The sequence below is a fragment of the Gallus gallus genome, chromosome 4 (assembly GCF_016699485.2).
Source record: "Gallus gallus isolate bGalGal1 chromosome 4, bGalGal1.mat.broiler.GRCg7b, whole genome shotgun sequence".
Classification (NCBI taxonomy): domain Eukaryota; kingdom Metazoa; phylum Chordata; class Aves; order Galliformes; family Phasianidae; genus Gallus; species Gallus gallus.
In genome coordinates this window covers 54,574,093-54,599,966 of record NC_052535.1, presented here as the reverse complement: position 1 = coordinate 54,599,966, position 25,874 = coordinate 54,574,093, and the positions used below count along the sequence as shown (strand labels likewise).

Genomic DNA, 25,874 nt, shown 5'->3' with positions numbered 1-25,874 from the left:
ACTTATGTGCACTTCCTTACAAAGTAGTGGGTGTCTACAGATCTGAAGAAAAAGGTAGGTGCCCCATGGAGAGAAATTTGGTGAAAGTCTTCAAATGTTTGATGGCCCAATAATGAAATTAATGTGTAGCCAGCTGTGCGATCTCCATACAGTTATAGCAGTACTGATTGAGAGGAAAGACTGTTCATGATTTAGGTTCTGTGCCTGATTGATCTTAAAATAATTGTAATCTTCATATGCATTCAGTTCTAAGTATTTTTCTTTAATTTCTACCTCTTCCAATTTACAGTGAGTAGAACTGTTATTAAGCTAATTGACCTGCAACAGGGGAGAAGTTATCTCCTTTATTGCTGAAAATGAGAGTGTTTGTATGAGCATCAGCAGAACCTACTGGCTCTTAATGTGACCCTCAGCAAGACCAACAGCCAGCCTTTGGAACTAAGGAATAAAATACAAAAGCAAAGGCAGTCAGGCTCAAGTCTTCCATTTCTGTCTGTTCAGCTTTCCACATCTTCATATTTAGAGGCAGTAAAGACTGCAAAGGAGGCCGCTTCCACTCAACAGTTTCATCTCTTCTCTCTTCTCTCATTCTTGTGTCAGTAACTCTTGAGAGCTCCAACAAGAGTTTGGGGAGTTGCCCTCAACTGGGAAGGTGAAGGAAGTCAGTTATGTTTGGCATTTTGGTTGACTGCAAAATACAAATATTCCTTGTCCTTCTGCCTGTTCTTCATAACCCGCCCATAGCAGCCTGAGTGGTATTTTGGGGGTGATATAGACAAAATATAAAAGCAAATGAATGGGCACCAGAAAAGGCTGAGAAACAGACAAGTTATCTAGAGGTAGTTCCAAAAATAGAAGAACATTGGGCAAGAAGAAAACTTTGCCCTTCTTCAAATTTTTCAAATGAAAAGCCATGTAGAAGTGTTTTTCGGCTGTTAGTGATGCGAGCCTCCTGGGCAGGCTTGTAAATAAGACTCTGTTACCAGCTAGGAAATTGCATCACAAGCATAGTCACAGTTTTTGGAGAATGCCAAATAAAACAACACCCAACCTTGTGCCAAAGCTGAAAATAAATTCAAGTTTCCTGACTGTCAGACCAATAATTCAGTACTACCCTAAATATGTAATTTTGTTTGATCTTCTAAATCTCCCCTGGCTCCACCACATTTATAGCGCAGGTACTGCTATGTAAATCAAATTCAACTAGCTTACTTGCTGTCTTCACAAGTGGGTAAATCTGTGGCAGCTACAAAACTAGTAGTATAGCCTAGGAGCAAATAGTGATATGCAAGCTGGAATCTTTATGTTGTGGAATTGAGCACAGCTTTTCTGGTAGCATAGAGATCTTAAGGGAATATGTTTCAACCAATTAATAATATATGTTCAAGCATAGACTGTGATCTAATTTCTTATTCTATCACTTTGTGAGTCTAATGGAGCAAAGCCTGATATTCCTGAGTCTCTGAATACGTGAAACAACATTCTTTTGAGTAATATGGAGACAATATCAGAACTGCAAACAGAGTGTACACAATGCCAAATTAATTGGAATATAGGTGTTCTGAGAGTTAGGCATACTCTTGTGGCCTGTAAATATTTGTTCAGTAGCTAAAATAGCAACAATATGCTAAATTGGTAATCTATCTGTTCTCGTGCCTAGCAGAGTTTTTTCTATCACCCATATTTACTATATTATATTATCACCCAATTAATTGTCAGTTGTTATTTTTACTTCATTTTAAAGTGGTGTGCTTAACTTCATTAACAGGCCTTTAAGGGTCCTTTAAACTCAAAAGATTCTGATTCTAACTTCCATTGTTAGAAGCTGGCTATCTCTTTGCATATTCTTTTTTGTTGTTGTTTGGTGTAAATTGTTTGTCAAGCATTTGTTGTTTTCTCTGTTCTTGATATATGTGATTTAATAGCAGCAACTCAATCCCAGTCTTCACTGCAATTTGTTGACCTAGAAGCTATTGCCTCTAATTGGGAAATGTTGCAGTAAGGAAATATGCAGCACAAAATGAGAGTTCAGAAAGATAAAGGCTGATCCTCCTGAATGATTGTCCTTGTTTCCCTGCATCTCTGCAGTACTAGTCAGAATCCCAAATATCATCAGGGATAATAATGAGGAGGAGAGTAAAACAGAAATAGAGGTCTGCCCTTTCATTCTGAGGAAGGAATACAGAAGTGCTGAGAAGCAGCTGAAAGGAACTGAGGATACAGCTGTCTGCAAGGCTCTGTGAGAATGCAGAGTGCAGGAGAGTGCCTCTGCTGCCCTGATCTGAAGATGGGTGGGAACAAAAAAGGAGCTGCTGCCCAGAGGCCCAGTTTAGTCCCAAGCCATCATTTTAAATATTGTCTTCATTCCATTTCAGTCCCATCATGAAAGATATTAAATCCCGTGGAGAGTGCATTGAAGTGCAACCAAGATGATAGTTTGTTTATGAGGAACAGCTAAAAAGGATGATCCTTCTTGTGCTCAGATAAAGAAATGCTGAGATGCCCGGAAAGAAATAGCTTTAAAAGGGGAATAAAAATAATAAAATCAAGTGGGTTTTTTCTAACTGAAAGATAGGCTAAAATTCTTGTTAGAGTAAATATAAATCCATTCATAGCTGCTTCTCTTTTGAAGAAGGAATAAAGAAATCTATGAAGCTCTATTTGTATTATATTGCATTGCCCAGGGGTGCAGGACTATTGAACAAATAGTGGTTTTTAGTAGTCTAGCCTTCTGAGATGCCTTCAAAGGATTCCCTTTATATCTCCCAATCTGTAGTTTTAAGGGAGTAAATCTTTGGTAATGTAGTATAGTGATTATTAGCTGTCATGGAAAAGTGATCATCCTCATTATTTGGAATTTGCTTGAATAAAAGTTGGGATATGATAAATGATAGCATGAAACGAAGCATCATAACTCAATACAGAAGGCAAAAAATAGTTACTATGTTTTGTCTGGGTGTGAAACTGCACACTTGTAAATGGAAAGGCAATTACATGAGTTTCCATTATCTGTGTTGCCCTACAAAATGATAAATTGAGTTCTTCTCAAACTGGTGGGAAAGCAAGGAAAGAGCTAGTAACCCCCTGCAATGAGACCCACACCAAGGTGCAAACCATTCAAATGGTACTTGGCTATCATTTTCTCTGGGGAGACATGGGTAAGCTTGTCCAACTCTGTGATGCCGTGGCCACATATCTGTTGTTGTCAGGCCACTAGGAGTGCCCCGAGAACAGCAGCAGTGCCTGGTAAGTTGGCATCACAGACTGTAAGCCACCTAAGTCCCATAGGAGTCCATGATATATGGAGTGTTCTATTCTCAGAGAAGCGTAGCCAGAGCTGGCTCTGAGGCAGCTGCTGGGCGCTGCCCACTGAGGTCACCCCTGCAGTCCCCTGCTACCAACACCTTACCACATACACCCAGTACAGTCAGCAGTCTTCTATTGTTTTATGAAGCACAGGATTGTTGTTTGCTGATTATGCACAGTGGTAGCGATTGTGCTGGGAGTTTGCTTGCACAGTATTGGCAGGAGGAGAGAAAATTTGTTCCCATATTCTTGGAAGGTAATCAGCTATCTGTTACATTTTTGATGTTACATAGAAATTAAGGAGACCTTTCCTACCGTGTAAAAAATTAGGTCATGTATTTGGTAGCACTGAATATGGACTGCTTTGTAATGTGTAGTTATGAGTGCTTTAAAGCAGCATTTGATCTTCCATCTTTTTGTTAATTATCCATAAATTGTTTGATGTAAAAAAAAAAGACTGCATAATGGGAACTAAGATCTCTGATATTTCTGCATTTCCTTGAAACAGTTTTGTATGATGGAAATGATTTATTATGACGCATCCAAACAATTTTTTAGCCTCCTTTCTAATGTACTTCAAATTACAACTAATTCCCTTCAGGGAAAAAATAATACGTATTTTCCCCGAACGAGGAATCTTTTCAAGTTCTTTTGCTTTTTCTTTCAATGCAGTGCTGAAGTTTTTGGCATGTAAGGAGTTGCCAGGAGGTGAACTGACTTGATAAATGTCAGAGGTCAACTCGTGTGGAAAAGAAAGAGGTTGTCAAGAAAGCAAGTTAACCTTTCTTACAGAACCACTCTGATTGTATCCTTGTTGAGAATGACAATCCAGTGGCTGGTCTGTTCCTGCTTTAAGAACTGAAATAAAAAAGGAATCTTAAAAAGGTTATAGATTTGGCAAAATGCTTATTATTTGTTGCCAAAAGGGAGTATTTAGGGGAGGAAAAGAAATGCAAAACCCAATATCACCGAAAAACCACTCTTGCTACTGTCTGAAATGAAAGATTGTGTCTTAATGATTAATTGAAATATGCATCCTAATTTTACTTAAGTCAGACAAAATAAATGAAATACTCTGTTTACTTTGTTAGCCAAAGAGGTGTCACCAAATGACACTATTGACAGAACGTTTTTTCCGGAGTATAATTCACTGCAAGTAATACATTGCATCACAGTGAGGAGTTCAAGAAAATTAGTTCTAAAGCTTTGAAAGTTTTCTATCACAGGAAGCCAGTTATTAAAATACTCCAAAACAGAAGAACACACTGTGGATTCCAATTTTTCATTTCCTTCTTTTTACTTTTTAAATTGAAGGCTGGAATTCCTTTACAAAATATTTATTTCAGTTTTTGAAGTGACTTTAGAATTCAGGTTGCAACGAGCTTTTTTCATCTTCAAGTGGTTACTTCAAGTTTCACTTGAAATAGAAATTACCCATTAAAGACATTGGCAGTTTTATTTATAAAAAAAGAGCCAAGTTTCTATTTTTTAATGGAACCGAGTTTGGAGAATATGTCATGAGATAGCTTTCCTATTAAAAAAAAAAAAAAGAGTGAGGGGGAGGGAGAAGGAAACTTCCTAGAGAAGCAAAAGATCACAGATTTCAGTGTAAGAACAGCATGTTTCATCAGTAAAAAATGATTCTGAGAACAGATCATTTTTCAAAGCAGAGGTTTAAGTCCGCAGTCCTTCCTCAGCCTCTGGGAGACCATCTGACAGTCTGTATTGCTGCTCTGCTCAGCTGTACAGTTTATGTGCATTCAATTTATGTTTCCCTCCTTCTGGAAAGAAACCCTGATGGCAGATGTTGGTTCTGTGTCGAGTGCTAGTGTGCATTTGGAGCTGATGATGTAGCATTGGAGGATTTATCCGAGTCACAATTTCACAGTGCAGTGTTAGAAGAGCAAAATACAAGCAGCCTTGCGGTTGACAGAGAAGTGAAGGATGTTTGGTGCTTTTTTGGTTGGATGGGGGAACATTTAATGCACTTTGGAAGTACTCGGTCATGCTTCAGACTTCTGTTTCTGCATATGATTTGACTATCTGCCCAGAGTTTGAGGAATAACTTTGTATAAGTGGTGGGTTACGTATCCCGTTAAACCTACTGTTGGAGCAGCAAGATTTAAATTGCTGTATTTCTTCCACTAAAACAGAATTTGCTTTTCTAATATTAATGTATATGTATTTCACATGAAGTAAACCTACAGGTAATACTTTTGCTGTATTCTCCATTAAGTAGATTTACTTAAAGATGGTGTAAATATTATACAACCCCAGGGTTGGGTGGCATTTCCTAGTTGGCACACAGCTCGTGGTGCCTCTTCTGTGGTTTTCTTCACTGATTCCATTGAGCTGACTTGAGAAGGAGGATGTAATTCAATGAAGAGCAAAGATAGTAAGATCTGTATGGATGTGATCAAAGACTTGGAGTTCTAAATAAGTGCAAAATGCAAAGGAGCTTTATATTATCTGTGATTACACTGCCATCTAGTGACACAGTGACTCAACGTAAACTTTCTTGGTGTTTTTTGAAGATCAGCATCTTCATGACACACTTGTCTAATTACGGAAATGACCGCTTGGGGCTGTATACGTTTGTGAATCTGGCCAACTTTGTGCACACCTGGACAAACCTGAAACTGCAGACTCTTCCTCCGGTTCAGCTGGCTCACAAGTACTTCGAGCTATTCCCTGAGCAAAAGGATCCACTCTGGCAGGTAGGCAGACTTGTTGATGAGAGGATAAAAAAAAAAAGAAGTGGTCTTGATGCTTTTTCTTTCTGAAGTTCTTTGCTTCAGCTTCTTGTGAAGAAAAGCAGTCAGATTTTTAAATTTACAGTGGGTTTCAATCCAAGCAAATTTCCCAGTTGTTTTAATCTCCTTAGGAAGGTTGCAAAAGTAATATGTACTAATACACATAGTAAAGATTAACTTTAATTCATTTTATTTGTGACTTTACTTGTTTGTAGAATTGTAAGAAATGCAGGAAAGGTAGTTGACATTATTTCTTCTTTTGTAACTAGCAGGAATTAAGCATTTGAAAGAGATGTCTGTGTATATTTTAGTCATTGGCCATTAAAGACATGAACTTTATTCCAAACGTGTTAAGGGAAAAGAGTATCCAAAAAGAGCAAAGAGTGCTAAGACTATGGCTACCTTAATACAAAAATTGACTCACCGAGCATAAATACAGTAGAAAGTTATTCACAGAAATCTGAGAAGTGCCCAATTAAGAACCTGACCAGCACTTAATACATTGATGTTGTCAGTTGTGCTTCTTCATTAGGCCACCTCTCATGAGTGATCAAAATGAATGTATTGGGAAAGTGAAATGTGCTAAGGCTGAAGCCTGCGCTAACATTGCAGTTACCAGTGACCCACTGATAGCACAGTCTCTAAAGAGAAATTACTGTGGGAACTGGGAATGTTGTTCTGCTTCCACCCACTCAGTGACAGTTCAATCAATTTGGGGGATGTCTGAGCACCACAGAAATCTATATCACTACGTGGATGCTGTGGTGACTCTTTTTCAGATGACTCAAAATATTTTGAGAGCAAACATTACTAAATCAAACTTTAAAATGTATTTAAGTTTGCTTATTTAAATGTTTCCTAGCATTGGATATTGAATTGCCAACTTAGTAAGAATCTGAATGTGAGATTGCAAATTTGGTCTTAAATGTGAAGCTTGAAATTCATGCTGTTACTGAATAAAGCATTGAACTAGTGGAAAAAATGCCAAGAACTTTGCATAATGTTAAGAGAACATGAATTTAGAAAATGGAAATTAGCTGTAGCCAAAGGACTTGAATAATTATAATAACATAGCATAGAAATTTGTCAGCAACAATGACTAACATACACTGAAAGTGGTGTCTTTTGTCTATAATTTGCATAAACTTGAATAGCTACCTTTTTTTTTTTAAGCCTGGAAGATTGGTAATCCTCTTCGTCTCAGCAGACCAGTGTCAAAAATTACTTGCAAGAAGTACTCATAGAATAGATACAAACTGATTCAGTAGTAAAATAATAAATGATAAATATTTGTATCAGGACTCACTTCAGACTCAGTATTCTGTACTGATTTGAACTAGGGGATCAGATGTATATGTGAATGGAAATCCTTAAACTATAATTAATTTTCTATCTTAGTTTAAAAACAGCAGCTTATATAGAATGATACCTGTTACAGTAATGTAAAAGGAAAAGTAATTAGAAAATTAATTGGCATTTTTACTCTCCTCAATTTGGATGTAATTGTTTGATCAATTTTGAACTATTCCCGTATCTTGAGTACATTGGATCAAATTTGTCTTTGGCATAATTCTCCTGAATTTACTGACATTTCTCTGGAGAAATCATCTTGTCCCAGGGTCTGTTGGGTAGCTGGGTCAACTGTCTGTATTTCAGTTAGTTAGAAAATGAAAAATACATTTCTTACATCTGTCTGAAAGTATCTGTTTCCACGGGGGGGGAGGGGGAACTCTTAGTTTCTTGCCTTGTCACACCTGCAACTATTGAAATAATTCTTTTAAAGGTACCGTTTTTTCATTCATTAGGAAAACTAATATTTTCTGGTAAGAACATTTGCAGATTGGTAATCTACATAAAAATAATTTAAGAACCTTATAAGGGATGATTACTAGTAAAATTCTTTGTTGTTCTCCTCTACTTCAGAATCCCTGTGATGACAAACGGCACAGAGATATCTGGTCTAAAGAAAAAACCTGTGATCGATTACCAAAATTCTTGGTTGTAGGACCTCAGAAAACTGGTAAGAGTCTTTCCTATTTCAACAAGGTAGGGTTTGTGTGAATGCAAGTAATTACACTAATTAATCAGGTTTTACTCAGAGTGCTCTGTAGAGACTGTGATCATCTAATAGCATTTATTATTTTCAGACATCCAAATGTATTTTAATAGCGTAAGTTAGAATAAAAGATCATACACATTTTTAAAATGTGTGCAGTATTCTAGTGTCTGTAGTGTTTCTGTAAGCTTTATAGCAAATGAGTCCCAGTGATGAATCAACAAACTTGACAAGGTCTTGTCAAAGCTGAGGGAGGGAAAGACATCCATTTCTCAAGTGGTGAAGATTCTTAACTGCAAGATTTTTTCTGTGCTGCTTTTGCCATGCTTAGAGAAACTTGCTGTTTCATGGCATTTGCTTGAAGTGAAAGAGTTCCTGATGGACAGTTTGAATTGCAAGGTTGTGATACTTTATAAATTAATGTCATGGTTAATTTTCTTCTTTGCAATTAGAAAATTGCGTATCTGCTTCTTCTCATCTTCACCAGTCCCCATTAGCTACTGAGGTACAAGACTTTTGAATTATTTTTGTAATGATAATCAATTTTAAAAAGCAGTTTTTGGCAGTGTGAAAAACAGATTTGAGCATTGCCGCTCAACTCTGTATTAGCTATTCAAAGTTCCTTCAGTGCCTTTGATTTAAAAGCATTGAAGGCATAGATTCCTAAGTGGCAAAAATGACCTTTCCTTCACTAAAGTGAAAAAGAATAAAGCTAGTTTAGTCCACTTGGGAGTACGACCCATAAAATATGTGTGTATATATATATTTTAATCTTAGACTTTTGTCCTATTTGTAGGTACCACCGCCTTGTATTTGTTCCTGATCATGCACCCTTCCATCATTAGTAACTCCCCCAGCCCAAAAACCTTTGAGGAGGTACAGTTCTTTAATAGAAATAACTACCACAGGGGGATTGATTGGTAAGATGGGTTATTAGTATAAATATAAAAGTTTATATATTGTGAACAATACAAAAATGACATTGCTGTTGGTAATGTTAACTGTTTATATAAAGAGTGAGATAGAAAAAAATAACCTTTAGTGTCTTTCTAGAATGTTAAGTAAATGCAAATGAATAATAATCATGGTGCATATCATAAATGCAGTAACTTTACTGAGGCTTTCTTGTTAATATCCAGAAATTAATATATGCAAAAAGAGTAACAAAATATGTATTTCTTAATTATGTGGGTTTTTATAGCTAAATTGTAATTATTTCTATGACATAGACCTTATTTCTTATTACACTTACCTCTGAAGTTTAGACTGTGATGTTGTTAGTTGAATATATGAAGGAAAAATATACGTTCATGTTAGAGAGAGGCATTTTTTTTCTTTAAGTGTAATTTAGAAATAGCAATCAGGTAATAGTGGGAGAAGGAAAGACTCTCAGAATGTTGATTAAGGATCTAATAATTGGGAGAATGTTAATGGCTCAGTGGAGTACATAAGTGGTGCTAAAAAAAGTAGCATGTTTCACTGCTGCCATGTTTGCTTTGGCTGCCAGGAAATCACCAGAGGTCATTCTTGATTTTTTTGTGCTACAGTACGAAACACTACCAGACAAATAGCAGTAACATCCTATAGTGGCAGGGGAGCACTAGTAAAATATTATTGATTGTTTCTTTTTTTCTCCAGTCTAAGGGAAAGTAGTTTTATTGCCTTTGACTTTGTATTCATCCATAAAATTAAAGGAGTGAGCACTGTTGTATGGTCTTAGTGCAGATATGTTAGATCCAATTTCTTTTTAAGTCGCTTAGTTTTTGAATAGTTATAATTGATGCAGCAGTTTCTTCCACAAAATGTAGTAAGTCATCCAGTTATTACCAGCTGAGAGATAGTGGCTCAACGACTGGAAATTAGAGAGCTGAATCTTTGCTATTAAGCTTTTTGAAGTCAGGGAAGATGACAAGCAAACAGGGCTTAGTGTATAGTGCTGTTGGAGACAGGCTAAGTTCAGTGAGACAGTTCTTCCACAAAATTGTTTTTATATGGCAGGAAGGCCGCTGCTTCTCTCCTTCCTCCTGTTTTAACCACTTCCCTAACTTGCAGATACAATGTGTGTGCTAGACGTGTGTCGAACTACCTTCATCTTATCACAGCAACAGTGCGTAAGGCTCCCATTGGTCAACTTTATAGACCAAGTATATAATTTTATTAGGCCTCACTGGAAAGCATTCATTTGGCTATTGTGTGTCTGTGCTACATGTCCCACCCACCCTTGCCAGCTTTTCAGATCAATCTTCAATACTCAGAGCTGCCCTATGGTGTAGCTGTTTAACTCTTAGGTTTGCATTCTGTCTGCCTTACAGATTTCTCAGACCTTCAGTCTGATAGAGTATTTTAATGCTGGCACGTAATGAGCTTACCAAATGTTAATTAAATACGAGGTCTGTCCTCATTAGTCCATTAATTAGTTAGGATTCCATCATGGCAAGAATATTTGCAAGTAACAACTGGTTCAATTTATTTTATGGTGATGGAGGTGTAGCTTTTTCCCAGAGCTGACTGATCTGGTCTTTGTCAAAGATTAGCTAGATATAGGCTAGCGACAACATTCTTTTAGATGTCAGGACCTTGGCAACCTCAATACTTAAGAGAGGTACAGGTGTATAATGCAGTGTCCCAGTAGAGATGATAGAATAATGGCCAGGAGAACTGGCCATTCTGTTCTCTATACAGAGAAGTCCAAATAGACTAGTCATGCATTTCTTTATGTAAACACTTTTACAGATTTTTTTGACAAGTTTATCTAAAACCTTCTCAGCTTTGCCAGCGAAGAATTCAATGAAATTCGCCCATAACAATTAGCTTCTCAGAATCAAGTGTCACAGAGTTTGGTTTCTTTAAACCACGGTAGTATCCTTCCTTCTCTCTAAGTACCTTGTGATCAGTGCCTGTATGCTAACGACACGTGTGCCCTGATGAAATGCATGTTATGTCTGTGTCCTAAGGAAAATTGCTTCTGCATCAGTCAGTTCCATCTTATGGAATTTTCTCACTGAGCCTGCGGTGGTCACAATTTCCAAGTCAAGAGTATATCATTTGTATTTAAAGTAGTTCGGTCCTGTGAGTAGAACAAGGTCTAAGCACTGGAAACTTCAGTCCTTCAGCATAATCATCAGAAGAGGTTGTTTTAAATGGCATTTATTTTACAAAAGTTTAAAAGTTGCCCATTTCTTCTTTTCCCCAACAATAAAAAAAAATCTGTGTGTGACAGACCAAAATGATCAGCAAATCTTTTGCTCACCAAGAAAACTAAAAGGAATACAACTCATGTTTTCACAAAAATGTGACTGAGAGAAAGATGCTGACACTGCTTGGAAATGTTTTACCTGCTGAAGATGTGGTGGATTTTTAGTGGATTTTCACCCATAATAACAAGCTCTATTGTGTTTTTCAGTAAAAACAGTTTTGATACTGAGTATCCTTTTTGTTATGCTCTTGCACTGTAATTGGTGTCTGCAAAGGATCAAATTTGGAGTACTCATTTTTTTACTTCTGACATTTATAGAAGTTTGTCCTCACTGAAAAGTGAGAATTCACTAATTTGAAAAAGATACATGGATGTTGTAATGTTAGAAAAAAACAGCTGCAAATGCAGTGAGTAGTGAGATGTAATGAGAAGATGAGAGCTAGTAGCACGTAAAATATGATCAAAATACAATGTAGACTTCTTGCTGCTTTTATATAGCCATTGGTCTATTATTTTATTGTAGAATAAAGTACACTTAACGGATTTGTCAACTTTTCTGTGTCTTCAAAATAATTCTGAAAATGATGTTCCTTTTCTAGGTACATGGATTTCTTCCCTACTCCTTCCAATGTCACCACTGACTTCCTCTTTGAGAAAAGTGCCAACTATTTTCATTCTGAGGAAGCTCCTAAGCGAGCTGCTTCCCTCATTCCCAAGGCCAAGATCATCACCATCCTCATTGACCCATCTGATCGGGCGTATTCCTGGTATCAGGTATGTATATTAAGAAACATGGGCAGGCACAAGTCAAATAAATATGTCAGGTTTCAACCTTGAATCCTCTTTGTATATTCCTTTAGTCTGCATATATATAAAGAGTTTGGATAATACAAGCTTTTATGGTCAGTCAGTGCTCCATATATCATTGACAATGAGCTGAGGTATCTGCCCATGAACATCTGAAAAAAAAAAAATTAAAGTACCAGAAATCACATTTTCAAAAGTCTGCCTGTAATATAAACATGTAAGTGTGCTTTCTTACATGATTAATGTATGTAATCAACACACAGCTACATTAGTTTATCCATGCATTTATTTGGTGCATGTTCAAAATATAAGATTTCTATATGTCCAGGATCTTGTTGTTTTGCAAACACCTATTTAAAATAAAAATCAGAGAATCAATGGTTGAACTAGAATGAAAAGTAGGACCTCAGATTTAAATCACAGTCGGCGCTGAGTGCTTCTTTGGAAAACATTATTACAACACTTTATCTTGATGTTTTGTAGTACTCAAGCACTGAAATTTCTTTTTCTTGTTATAATATTGGAGGAGGTCATGCTAATGCTGAAGAAGTATTTTGCAGATTTGCTCAAAATTGACTTCTCCAATCCTAATCCTCGTTAATAGTTTTGACTTAGATTTTTGTTCTTCAGGTCCAAAGATTTCAACAGGAATTTGAAAAAATAAAAACGCTAAAAAGAAAATTCCAAAGAGAACAGAGTTCTTAGAGTAAGCTGGAAAGAAATAAAACGTCAGATTCATTTGTACAAAAGCTGCCACTCCATTTACTGAAAAGTAAACATTTACGCATTCTATTTTGTTACTGTTAGTATCAGTCTATCTTCTGATTTCTTTTGATACAAAAAATATTTATTGATATAAGCAATGATTAGCTCCACATTTGCAGCAAATTAATACAGATAAGGTCTTCTTAAAGTAATTTCTAATGTGAATAATTGCTCATGACAAGGTCAGTATGACTGAATGTTTTTTTCTTCTTTTCACAACTTTTGTGGTCTGTAAAACTCAGCACTGCAACTTGTTTTACAGCATCAGCGCTCACATGAAGATCCTGCAGCCCTGAAATTCAGTTTCTACCAGGTAATCACAGCTGGACCTCGAGCCCCTTCTGAACTTAGAGCTCTCCAAAAGAGATGCCTAGCACCTGGATGGTATGCTACACATATTGAGAGATGGCTGACTTACTTCCCACCTTATCAGGTGAATAACTCGACATCCTAACCTTATATATATAATATTCTGAAAGACTATCTTTGTAAAAGTATTGCTAGTGAGTGCTGATCCTCAGGGATATCCCAGGTACACACTAGCATGTTTTAAGCCATTGATTATTCACAGCCATGTTCTACTTAGTTGGCTTGATATTTCTGTGGTTGTCATGCCTTAGCACCATACTGCTGAGAGCTTCTTCTGCAAAACAAATCTGAGTAATCTGGAAGTTCAAATACTTGAACACTCTTGTACCCTACAGTGCCTTCAACTGTTTGTTTTTAATTTGCTCACATGCCTTCATCGCTGTATTTCTAATTCTTTGTAGTGTTGAGGAAGAGAGAACCAAACATGCAGTGCTTTGTGAATTCTTTAGTATCAGATATTTCATCAAGGTTTCCAAAAGAAAGAAAATGTCAAAAACAATGGAACACTGCTCTGTGTCTATGCTCTGTATTTCTGTATTCTCTTAATGGTAACTAGTATCACCTAGCACCAGGGAATGTGAGCTGGGATATTACAATAGCCACATGGAAGGGAGGGGAGCAAATCTCTCTTCTAAGGAGGTTTGACATTGGAAGACTTTGGGATGTAAGTGGTATCTTTTCTGTCTGAAGAGACAACAACATATGGGAATGGATGTGATCTAGCGAAGCTGTAACGCCTTAATTTTTCAATGCATCAATGTTTTCACACAGTCCTTGGTTCTTTCATGCAGTCATCTCCCCCCATTTCACTCTCATTAAGCTATGATTATAGTAGTAAATAAACTGTACCTTTACAAGAGTTCACATACTGGTCCACTGCTATCTGTAGTACGTGATTTTTAAGACATTTCTGTAAGTTTGGATCCATAGGAAAAAGCATTTTGCCAAGCAGTTTCAGATCACACCTCAAAGAATGACAAGAACCATTACCATCAGGTAGTCTCGATGCAGCCGATTTGGTTTTGCAGGTGAGAGGCCTTAGCAATATGGATTTATGTCATGCTTGTGCCATTTAGCCTTAAGACCAGGAAACTGTCTCTGATTTGTTGTAGTTAACAATATAGATAAAGCCTTTGTTATATCAGTGTGTTTTCCATCTCAACCATCACCAGTTTTTTAGATGAATTCATGATTTGCCTGATGGGACTTTTCTGTAACCGTGAAACTATTGGGTCTCTTTTGCACATTTTTTTCTCTTTTGCACATTTTGTTATTTGAAAGTTGTCATACATTGCTGTGTCTGGTAGCCTCAAAGAGTGTATGTTCATGGACCTATATATTTCAGTACAGGTGGAGAATAAACAGTCTGAAAATTGGATCTCCCCTGAAACTTCTGTTGGCATATAACAAACTACTAGTCTCTTTCAGCCCTGTGTAGATGAAGTCTCTCAATTACTCCCCACCTCACGTATAAAGTTAACTTTAGCTGAGGGAGGTTGGCTGCAGCCTGAGCCTTCTGTTTATCCAGGACTTGCTTAGCTGAGACAGTTTGGCTGGAGTCTGCACCTTCTGTTTTCCCAGGGTGTGCCAAGGAAGCTCTGATGCCTCTAAATGTGTTCTTCACAAGCTCTCTTTTGGGCCAGCCTTGCAGAATTCGTGAGATACACACTTCCATCATTATCATCATACTCATATGAAATTTTCTACATCGTCTTTTTTTTTTTTTTTTTTTTTAGCTTATCTCCAGAATCACCCATGAGTAGTGAATAGTACCCATCATCAAGTGGATTTTTGACAGATTTTACGTCTGACAATGACAGCAAAGAACCAGCCTTGATAGCCTTTTGTTTTCTCTGTTAAAGTGTTAGGAGATTCACTTGAATTGCAAAAGCAACAGTGTATTATAGGCTTTATCTGAACTTGTTAGCAAGTGCAAAGAACTGCTGAATCACAGAGCAGTTACATAAGGTAGACCTAAAATGGGATCAGCTTAGAAACAAAGCTTTATCTGAAAAGAGAGAGCCTTTGTTCTCAAAAAGGTCTCTTACCAAAACTCTGTGTAAATTTTAAAGCAGTATAAATTGTTGAGTCTCAACAGGTGTGACTGAGTTGAAGAAGCTGTTAGAAAGTCAACAGGCATATAGTAAGTGGTAGAGGTAGCAACAAGTGTAGGTATAAAGGTCCCCTAAGGTTTTTTGTTACACTGTCAAAACCTTTCCTTGCGCATCTTATTTTGAGCGGCAGAAGCAGGAATGCCACAGATATTTAACAAACAACCTGTTTGTTAAATACTAAAGAAGAAACCTCATTCTTTTCTTTTGGATGGAAATATTCCCCACCTGGCATATTTTTTGACCACTGAGCTACAAAGCACTTAAGGCTTGCTTTCAGAGCTTACATCTTAGGAAAGCAGTGGGATCATTTGGGGCTCAAGCAGTCATAATACATCTCATTTGAAAGACTTCTGGGATGAGCTGCTGCTTTCTGAACAGCTTGATACTTTCACTAATCCACATCTCTAAATCCACATGCTGTATATGGGCAATTCCAAAGACTGATCTTTCAAAAGAAAAGACATTTTCTCCCTTCTGATCATGCTCTGAAACTCTATAGTCTTGCATACCTACTAAGATTCATCCAATCCTGGAAGCAAATCATAGGATTTTAGCCTCTCTCCTTGCATGGAAATGTAAAAGCAAACTTCAGCACTGCATACAGAATGAGACCATTGAACCACCTAGAAATCTATTGCTCTCTCCTTTTCATTACTAAAACATGACGGAAAAAGTAGAACTGTTTCCATGACAGGAAAAGAATGCTCGCCTAATCCATTTGGTACCTTGTTTCTCTTCCAAAAGTCTCAAAGACCCAAACATGCTGCATCTTCAGTGGGTCATTTAGGCCTAAAACCCTCACTCAGTGTCTCTTGCTGTGAAGATTCACATCAACGGAAAAGGATAGCCTTATCTGAAGTAGCCTAGTGTGTGTGTATATGTGATCAAGCACTTAACAAAAAGAAAAACAAATTACTTACCAGTTCCTGGCCTTCTTAGAGATGTGTTGCAAATTTCATATCTGTGACATTCCTGCCCATAAGGTCATCCTAACATTTCCCTTTATTCTTATTCTCAAATAAGTTTGTTTGTTTGTTTGTTTTCATAACATTATGTATTCTCATATGGTCTTAGAAGTAAGGCACTTATCCTAACATTGCCTTCTTTTTTCAGTCTTTTGGTCTTTTCCAGTGACAAGCTTTTCAATGTGACTTTAACATATATTCATAAATGCCTGTGTCTGTGAGAATTAACAGCTTATTCTTTAAACGCTAATACCTTTTTTCTTCTCTGGACAAATCTCATTCAGTTTCCTCCCAGTATTTCTTACCCTTCCAGATTCTTCAGTGCTATTTCTCTGTTGTCACAGTGGGCTGAATTTCAGATTTATTTAATGTGCCATTTACTGTGCTCCCAGATCATTAATGATCATGACAAATAGAACTGAACTAATTATCTGGGAAGGTACTCTCCATGTAATGAAGGAGTCTGACAGAGGTGGAAGTTTCAGTTTGAAGTTTAACATAATGAATTTTAAATTATATTTCCATTTATTTTATTTTTTGTAGTTGCTAATTATTGATGGACAGCAGCTAAGAACTGACCCATCTACTGTAATGGATGAAGTACAGAAATTTTTGGGAGTATCTCCTCATTATAATTACTCAGAAGCCCTAACGTGAGTTAATTTTATCATCATTATCACTTGTTCTTATGTTCCTAAAATATTAATTAGTCTGTGAGGAAGCTCACTACATAATAAAGCCTCTGACACTTTTCCTTCTCATATGAGTTCAGTAGGATGTATTCTTCAGTGTTTAGAAAAGAACACAGTAGAGAGATTTCCAATTTATCTACATTTAGTCACTAAATGTGGAGCTTCACTGTTACAGGAGTAGATATCTGAAAAATGCACAAAGAGTAGAGTGAATAAAAAGGAATTTTCGGAATTTTATTTCCATTGGTAACTGGAACACAGAATGCTGACTTCCATAAAAAGAAAGGAAAAAAAATATTTTGTTTGTTTTGGACATTAGCTGCAAGTATCAACAGTATTGATCAGGAATATAGCATCCGCTCTATATGTTCACAAATACTTTGAAGTCTGACACTTAGATTTGGTTGCCCTTAAAGTGAGATTGATGGCCTTAGATTTACTCTTTTCAGTACGAGTCTATTATCTGTCCCTGTTAGAAGCTCTCAGAAAATAATGTTTTTCTTTCCTGTACATTTTTCTGTTTAATATTTTCTTCTAGTTTTATTCTACTCCTTTTATGGCACCAGTAGCAAAATAGACTTTCATCTTCCATGAAATTGAGATAAGACATAAAGGGTCAAATAATCCCTGAATCTGAGTCTACTGAAGACATATTTTACTTGTTTGGCTTTTTTATTTGTTCTTTGGTAGTGGTTTGTTTTTTGGTTTGTGTGTGCATGATTTTCTTATATTTTTATTTTTTAATACTGAGGCCTTTGTCCTTGATACTATGAATTAATCCCATCTGCATCTAATTCCATAGAATGCATTGTCCTTCATGTCAGTCTCTGAACATAATGTTCACAGAAGTAAAGCATCTTGTTTGGTTAAAATGGACTGATATCAGTTTGTCCACTCAGCTGATTTCAGGAATCATCACTGCAGCATCTTTACTGCCTTTACACTGCAGTACTGGCACCTGCTTCTCTCCTTTCTTCACTTCATTTACTTCACAGTTTGTGTCTGCACCCAGCTCTTGTTAACTCCCTTAATCTTCTCTGTTTCCCACTTGCTTGATGCCTTTTCCTGAAGAGAAAATTTGCCAGAGCTAAAAATAAGAATGAACTTACTTTATTGAGTTTCTGCTTTGAACATGTGTTTAAATATTTGTTTCAGGTTTGATTCACATAAAGGTTTCTGGTGTCAGCTTTTGGAAGAAGGAAAGACCAAATGCCTTGGAAAGAGCAAAGGTAGAAAATACCCTCCTATGGATTCAGAGGTAAACCATTATGCTCACTGGCATTATACAGAGGTTTAGCTGTCATAAATGGGGCACTGCACAGGCAAAATCTTAAGAAGAAAGAGAAGACAGAATTAAGTAGCCTTGATTATTTGACTACCTTTTCCTACAAAAAAAAAAACAAAACAAAACAAACAAACAAGAAAAAAACCTTGAGGGAAGCTGCAGATTGCATCACTTTTTCAGTTCTTTATTTCAAATATGAAGAATTTAAGTTATTATAAACTTTTTCTCTCATGTAACTAGCGATAGGACTAGAGGAAATGGCCTCAAGTTGCTCCAGGGGACATTGAGACTGGATATTAGGAAATAATATTTTTCCAAAAGAGTGGTCAGGCACCGGAATGGGCTGCCCAGGGAAGTGGTGGAATCACCAACCCTGGCGGTGTTCAAGGAGCATTATACATTGTTTCAGGGGGCATGGTTTAGTGAGAGCTATTGGTAGTAGGTGGACAGTTGGACTGGATCTTGTAGGTCTTTTCCAACCTTGGAGATTCTATGATTCCATGAAACTATTCTATTTGGACACTTGGCACGCCTTAGAAAAATAAACTTAGCACCTCTGAATTTTTCTGAAATTAATTTGGAAACCTATTCCCTTTACCTAAGTGAGTTTAGCAGCAGAAGCTCCAGAGTGGGTTTTTTCTCAGTCATGATCAGATAGGTGCATTTGTGTCTGTTCCCTTGTCTTTGAGAGTAGATAGACCATGACAGACTCTCATAAAGTTCTGAATGTGGTTAGGTTCTGTTTCCATGAATTTCATAAATATCTTCCTCAGACAAATGCTCCAATGAAAAAAAATCCATCAGATCAAATGCTGCAAGCAAAATCTAAAGGTAGTTCATTCTCCTTTTCTAGATACAACTTTATGCTTATTCTTTCCTGTATTCCTGTTTCACTTAGCCTGACTAAAATTTGAATAAAAGCATTTTGAACAACAGCATTAACACAGAAAGTAAGCCAGATTTCTTTTTCTCATGGTACTTAAGTCAGAAGCAATTTACAGAACTCAATAGAATCATAGAATCGCAGAATGGCTTAGGTTGGAAACGATCTTAAAGATCATCTGGTCCCAACCCCCTGTTGTGGGCAGGTTGACCCCCACCAGATCAGGCTGCCCAAGGCCCCATCCAGCCTAGCCTTGAGCACATCCACAACCTCTCTGGGTAGCTTGTTCCTGTGCCTCACCATCCTGAGTAAAGAATTTCTTCCTAACATCTAACCTAAATTTCCCCAGTAGAATTATACTGATATAAAATCATTGGATGCCAAGGCTTCTGAACAGAGATAAGACTGTATTTGTTTAATGTAATATGTTTCAACTCTAGATATTGATGAAACTGGTATTACTAATTGGCAGATGCCTATATAGAAAGAGATTTTACAAGCTCTAGTTTCAATCACACTTGAGTGAATTTGAATATCAGCTTCAGTACAATTCTTAATTTACATATCTACCTGTGAGCAGATTCAGACCCTTTGCTTTGTCTTCCTGTTCGTTTTGGATATCTTTGTTTCTCTTGATACTACCTTGTAAAGTTCAGCTATTAATTGATGAACTTAAACTTGTATGTAGTAGATAGCATAAAAGAATATAAATTGCGTAGGAGAAAGTAAAGTTTTGACACCATAAAACAAACTTTGAAATTTACAGTCATTACAGCACGACATTTTATTAAATAAAAAATATCTGCTTTTATATCCATCAGTGCAGGGCTTTTCTGTCAAGCTACTACAGAGATCATAATGTGGAACTGTCAAAACTCCTACACAAACTGGGACAACCTCTGCCATCGTGGCTGAGACAGGAACTACAGAAAGTAAGATAGCATTGAAAGAAGATATTTTTGAAATCTCTTCCACACTTCTGTCATCCTACCCAAAGTCTTCAGTAGTTACCAGAAAGTCTTGTAAAATATACCTCTGCAAAAAATAGTAAAAGACAGAAATTATTTCCATATGCTGGCATGTGGATTGTGAAAATACACGTGTTTCTTAGCGTTCTGGTGGGACAAATCTTTCTCATAAATATTTCTGGGCCTGTGGAGTTGTGGACTACTGTGCACATATGTGGAAGTTAACTGCAGCTGGTATAAGCTTCAGAGATACATGACCTGTCCAATTTCACGGTAAATACTTACATTTTTATATATCAGTTTAAAAGTATTGTGTCTCATGTAGGTTTTGTAGCCCACTGTTAGACTGCTGTTTTTATTAGTATTTGATTATCGTGTCTTGCATAAAATAAGAAAATTTAATGTAGCATAAAATGCCAAGTGTACTTCTGCCATTGGAATCAGCTTGCTAATACCTGAAGTATATTCTAATAAGTGTGAGAAGTACAGTTATCATACATTACCTAGGTGTGCACAGCAACAAAATCTGGAATCCACAGGCAAAAGCAGTGTAGAAAAGAAAAAGAAAATTACCTATAGCCTGTAAAAACAAACCCTTACAATGCAGTAAGGGCCTTTGTTCGTAACTACTGTCTGATTTTGCACTGACTGAAATTGCAAAATACGGAATGTATACTGCATCTGAACAGAAATGTAATTGGATACATAAAGCACAAATGTTGCAATAAAATCCTTGTGAGCAGTATTATACTTCAATAATTGTGAACCAGACTGAAACAGTACCATCAACAGTCTTTCACTCCTGGCTTCTGTGAGCAGCCAAATTTGGATACTGCACTCTGGTCTTACATTGCTGTGAATCAGAAATGACTCCACTGAAATGAATGAAAAATTGCTAAAGAGCAGAAACAGATCCATTCTTAGACTGCCTTAATTTGCGCTACTGGTTTTCCTTAATTTATTTGCCTTCAATCTGTGCTGTGTGTTTTCCAAGGTCCCTCAACTTGATCAAAACTGTAGCATCTTGCGGTGACCTTCGACTTACGTCAGCTGCAAAAATCTGATTCCTAGATGAAAATAATGATTCTAGCTCCACACATCTTAAAGTAGCTTGGTATTAAAGTTTAGAAATAAGCTTTAGGAAAGAGAAATTAAGACAGCTCATGGTAGAAAGTTAAGCTCTAATCATGAAAAAATACACATATCCAGCCTTACATTTGTGATACATTTCAGTGACACACCTCATAATACATCAGTTTAAATGTGAGATAAAGTCTAATCAACCATACTTAAAAGTTGAAAAAGATCATTGAAAATTTCAGCTGAGTATGGCCTTAAGGTTTCTCCGCTGAACTTTGGCTCTGAATGTTTCTGAGGGCATAAAAAGGTAGGGAATACAAAAGATTGCTGCAGTATTAAATGAAATGCTTTTTACGGTAGGTCTGTATTATTATCATAATTTGTTTTAGGATGAATAGTTTAAAATATGCATCAAATGGTGGAAAAACTTTATATGTCTCAGTGCTGTTTTACAACCTTTATGTAATCATATCATTTAACTTCCAAGGTAATGGAATAGAAACCAGTCTGTTATACCCTAAATAGAAAACAGGTGTTGAGATCCTTACTGTACCTCTAGCTGGTAATCTTTAATATTTACTGATTTTGTCTCTGTAGTACCTGGTTTTGATAGGCTTGTAAAGAAAAAATCCAGACAAATTTGCTGTATATAACAATATTCTTTACACAGCACATTTTTGCTAAGGGAATATGCATGATTAATGATGAGGACCTGCTAGAGTAGACACTTTTAAGATGAACATCTTTATTATTTATAAGAGAATAAAAATTTTCATTTCATTTTAGATATTCACTGTAATATAGGTTTGACCCAAAATCTGACTTGTTTTAAAATAGTCTTATTTGATAAAAGAAATGCTTTGCATTCTGAATATCTGTAAGTGCAAATCCTCTGCATGCTACGGACAACTTGTGTCCTACAAGCATCTATATGGATTTGTTACAAGTAAATTGAATAACTGGAAAAAATACCTGCGGTTTTCATCCTGACATGATTGATTTTCTCCTTAATATAACCTGATGTAACATCACTCAAACATTTAAAGTAGAAGGAAATTGTAAATCAGAAGAAAATGGGGAAAAGCACTACAAAGTGCCTGAGATTTTCACAAATTGAGTGCTTCCTACACACTGGAAGAATGGGCTTCAGCCATGTTTGTACTTTCATCTTTGTTTTCAGAAACTCAGTTCCTCTCCTCTTTCCCTGTGAAATCTAGGCCCCATCAAAATGAGAATAAGTAAGCACCAACGATAGAGCAGTGACTGGGGAGTACACATTGGACACCCTCTAGGTGTTTTGCATCAGACAAGGTGACATGTCTCAGATGTGTGGCCTTTCCTGTGATGTTTGTTAGGAATCTGGTCAAATAGCCAACGGCAGTCACCACATACATAGCACTGGGATGACAAGCCACCACACGCAGCTCCTTGGCCCTGGCAGCTAAACATAAAGTTTGTCCTTTGCAAAGAAGTGCTGTAGCGAGTCTCAAGTCTTGATGAGGAACAGTAGGGTACAGCACTTCTACTGTCCCAGTGCCCTTCCTAAAGTTGGAATAAAGGCAAATCTTCAGTGAATTCCTGTGGTAGCTTTGGGTCAGTCATGTGATCAAAGTAATGTGACCTTTTGGCCCTGGAGCTGCACATCTGAAAGGGAATTATCTTGAATCTTAATTCACAGATCCTATTGAGATGCATCTGTTGAGTACTAGCATCTCTAGATGCAGAGCATTAGCTGCTTATAAGCTAGGTTGGCTAAGTCCTTTCAGACTCAATAGCAGTAGAGAAGTAAAGCCTAACCACTAGGGGTCTTTGCAGTTCTGATTTTGTGATGTTCAGTTATTACCGGTTTATACAAAGACAGTATGAAAACTTTTTTTTTCCCCCCAGAACTATTTTATTTAACTGTGCTCTTACATTTAACAGGAAACTTTTAAAAACAGAATGACCTTTAATATGCAGTCTACTTGGTGAAGAATTAAGAGTCTGAGCAAAACATGCAGGCAACAGCTGTGTGCCTTATTCCCCAAATAAGGGGATGCACATGAGTACAGCTGAGTAAGCAAGTCATACAACATGAAGTACTTGAGAATTTTAACCTATTTACAAATCCCCTACAATCAATATTTAATTTTCAGAAGTAGACTATCAATATGAACACTTCTAAAAAACACCACTTTGTCACAAAAGAAAAATGTATATTTGCTAGCCAAAGTCAAGTGTTTTACTGTGGATGGTAATACAGCTGTGGTTTCTGTTGTCCTGGTAGATAAATGCACAAGCAATTGCTTTAACAAATGCTTGATGATGTGATCTTCACATTTATTTTCATAAGTATGATTCTGAAATTTGGCTTCCTCAAATATCTGTGCCATTAAAAATCAGAGTGTGAGTATGAATAGAAAGTGACCATTAGGGGGTGTAAACACAGAGCCTGATATGAGTTCCCATTATTATTTGAGCAAACGTTCCTGAAATACTGTGATACCTTCCCAGTTCTACTTGCGCAGAAAGAATTCATTTCAGTGATTTGCAGACTACCATGTACAGCATATCCTTTCTCATTGCTTAAAGAAGTGGGACTTCCTCAGGAAGAAAGTAAATAGATATTTCAATGTTTATAGATGTAATACTCTTGTCATTCACATTGAATGAAAATTGCTGGAAACATTTTTCTCAAAAATTTTTTAAATAAAAAATAGATATTATTCTGATAGTGGCATGGTATCTGAAGTGCAACAATAAAGTCTGTTAAGAAAATGTACCAATGAATGGAAGTGATTTTTTTTTTCATAAAACTTGTCCTTTTCCAGGTTTGTTAGCAGCTATTACTGAGTTATAACACAACCCGCGAGCATGGGAGCAGCACGAAATGTTTTCACAGATGGAAAATAATGCTTACTCCCTCTGTAAGTGAATGTTACTGCTTTATGCAGCTGCTTATTTTACTGCTTTTGCTTCCTGCTCAGTTTTTACTTCTTGTGCCAGAAATCATTAATGTGCTATAGAAACACTTCCAGAGCTTGCTGTTTTTAAGAGAACAGGCAGACTTTATTTGAACGGTTTGCCTGTGGATTCAATAGTTGTGCCTATACAGACATAAGAAAACATTTTTAGGAGGAACTCCTAAAAGATGGTGTAAGTGTCCAAAGGAAAGTTCACTGTTATCAACAAATTCAGAACAGAGCAGAAAACTGTAGTATCTGCTGGGCAAAAGCTGATTCATATCGTCATGGAGGTGTAGAAAATAGAAAGCATGTAAACAAAATATTCTTTCATTACAGAGAAATGATGTAATATTCAGAAGTGTAAACTTCCAGTACCCATCCCTGTCATATCAAAGTGTAACAGAAATAGAACAGTGTTAACAGAAAGGTACTAAGCAAAGATTCTTGCTGTGCCTGACTGACCACTGTATCCAGTTTTTCTGCTTTCATTAAATGAATATTCCTTTTCAGTTCTACCAGTCCCAGACCTCTTAGAGCTCAAAGGCCAAAGATGCACTGTTTTGTCTGTGTGGATTAAAAGGATGAAGAAGGCACAGTGGTCAGCGCCAAGGGGCAAAAGACAGGAACAGGAAAGCAATTAACAGGTGAAACCAAAGGAAGAATATGAGCCTTCCCTACCAGATGTGGCCCAGTTCAACCATGATACAAGGGCTCAGTTCAGAATTACTAGCTAAAATCATGCAACCTATGTTATTCAAGAGATCAGAGAAATTGACTCTTTCGCCCTTTAATTCTACTGTCTCCTCCTTTTGTACAATCCTAGCAGCACTTTTGTTATTTTAGAGTATTGATGTCTGATAGCCGTATGTTTGAAGCAGCAGTATTACATGGCTGTCCTAAAAGTGATGAAATGCACCCAGTTACAAATATGCCTTAAATACACGTATCTCTCTGCACATATAGAAAGCTGCATTGGTGTATAGTCAGGCTGGAACAGTGCTTTGGGTTTGGAAATACTCCCAGCTCCTTTTCCCTTGATCTTGATTCTCCTACATATTATGGTCAGTAGCGAAATACGTATATAAAGCAAAAAAAAAAAAAAAAAAAAAAAGGGTTTAAATCATATTTACAGTCAACCCTCATCCTGCTGTCCCGCTGCAGCTCTGCAGACAGAGCTGTACTCCGACATTATAAAAACTGCGCGTGGTGTGAAGGACAAACTGCTGCCCCCCACATGTCCGCCGCACCTCCGCCTCTCCCAGCGCGCGGAACGCGCTACAGCCGCCATCCCGCTCGTGCTCCAGCGCCGCACACCGCGCAGCTGCCACCGCCCCCTCCTCTCCCCGCCCCCTGGGAGGAGCACGCACCTCGCCCGCCCTTGCCGCCTGCTTGGGTGGTGGTTCCGGTTCAGCTAGCGACCGTTGGCGGGCGTACGTGGCGGCAGAGGCTGGGGTTGTTGGTGGGCACGCGGGCAGCCGTTAAGCGGGCGCGTGCAGCGACCGTTAAGCGGGTGCGGGAGGCGGGCTGTGGGGATTTCTGGTAGCGCTGGCGTAGCCGTTGGGTTCCGCGGTCATCCTCTCCACCTCAGAAGCGGGAGGGACTCAGTGGAGCCGAGCCGAGCCAAGCCAAGCTAGGCTGGCAGAGGTGCGGAGCAACTGCAGGTAAGGGGAGGGTGGGTGCTGAGCGGCGG

The 25,874-nt window shown here is 37.4% G+C and overlaps 1 protein-coding gene across 7 annotated transcripts in view; it reads left to right on the top strand.

Moving 5' to 3' along the window:
- Positions 1 to 25,874, top strand: part of NDST3 (N-deacetylase and N-sulfotransferase 3) — a 76,139-nt gene that overhangs the window by 48,560 nt on the left and 1,705 nt on the right. For 5 of the 7 annotated variants that reach the window (XM_025150374.3, XM_015276359.4, XM_025150375.3 and 2 more), the window contains 8 exons: positions 5,841 to 6,023; positions 7,983 to 8,079; positions 8,912 to 9,035; positions 11,911 to 12,085; positions 13,146 to 13,316; positions 16,875 to 16,984; positions 18,179 to 18,281; positions 20,013 to 25,845. In XM_025150374.3, coding sequence (XP_025006142.2) covers positions 5,841 to 6,023; positions 7,983 to 8,079; positions 8,912 to 9,035; positions 11,911 to 12,085; positions 13,146 to 13,316; positions 16,875 to 16,984; positions 18,179 to 18,281; positions 20,013 to 20,132 — 1,083 coding nt within the window. In that variant the 3' untranslated portion in view covers positions 20,133 to 25,845. Of the gene's footprint in view, positions 1 to 5,840; positions 6,024 to 7,982; positions 8,080 to 8,911; positions 9,036 to 11,910; positions 12,086 to 13,145; positions 13,317 to 16,874; positions 16,985 to 18,178; positions 18,282 to 20,012; positions 25,846 to 25,874 lie in introns of those variants that run through there. The other 2 variants (XM_046940417.1, XM_046940418.1) reach the window with 2 other exon arrangements.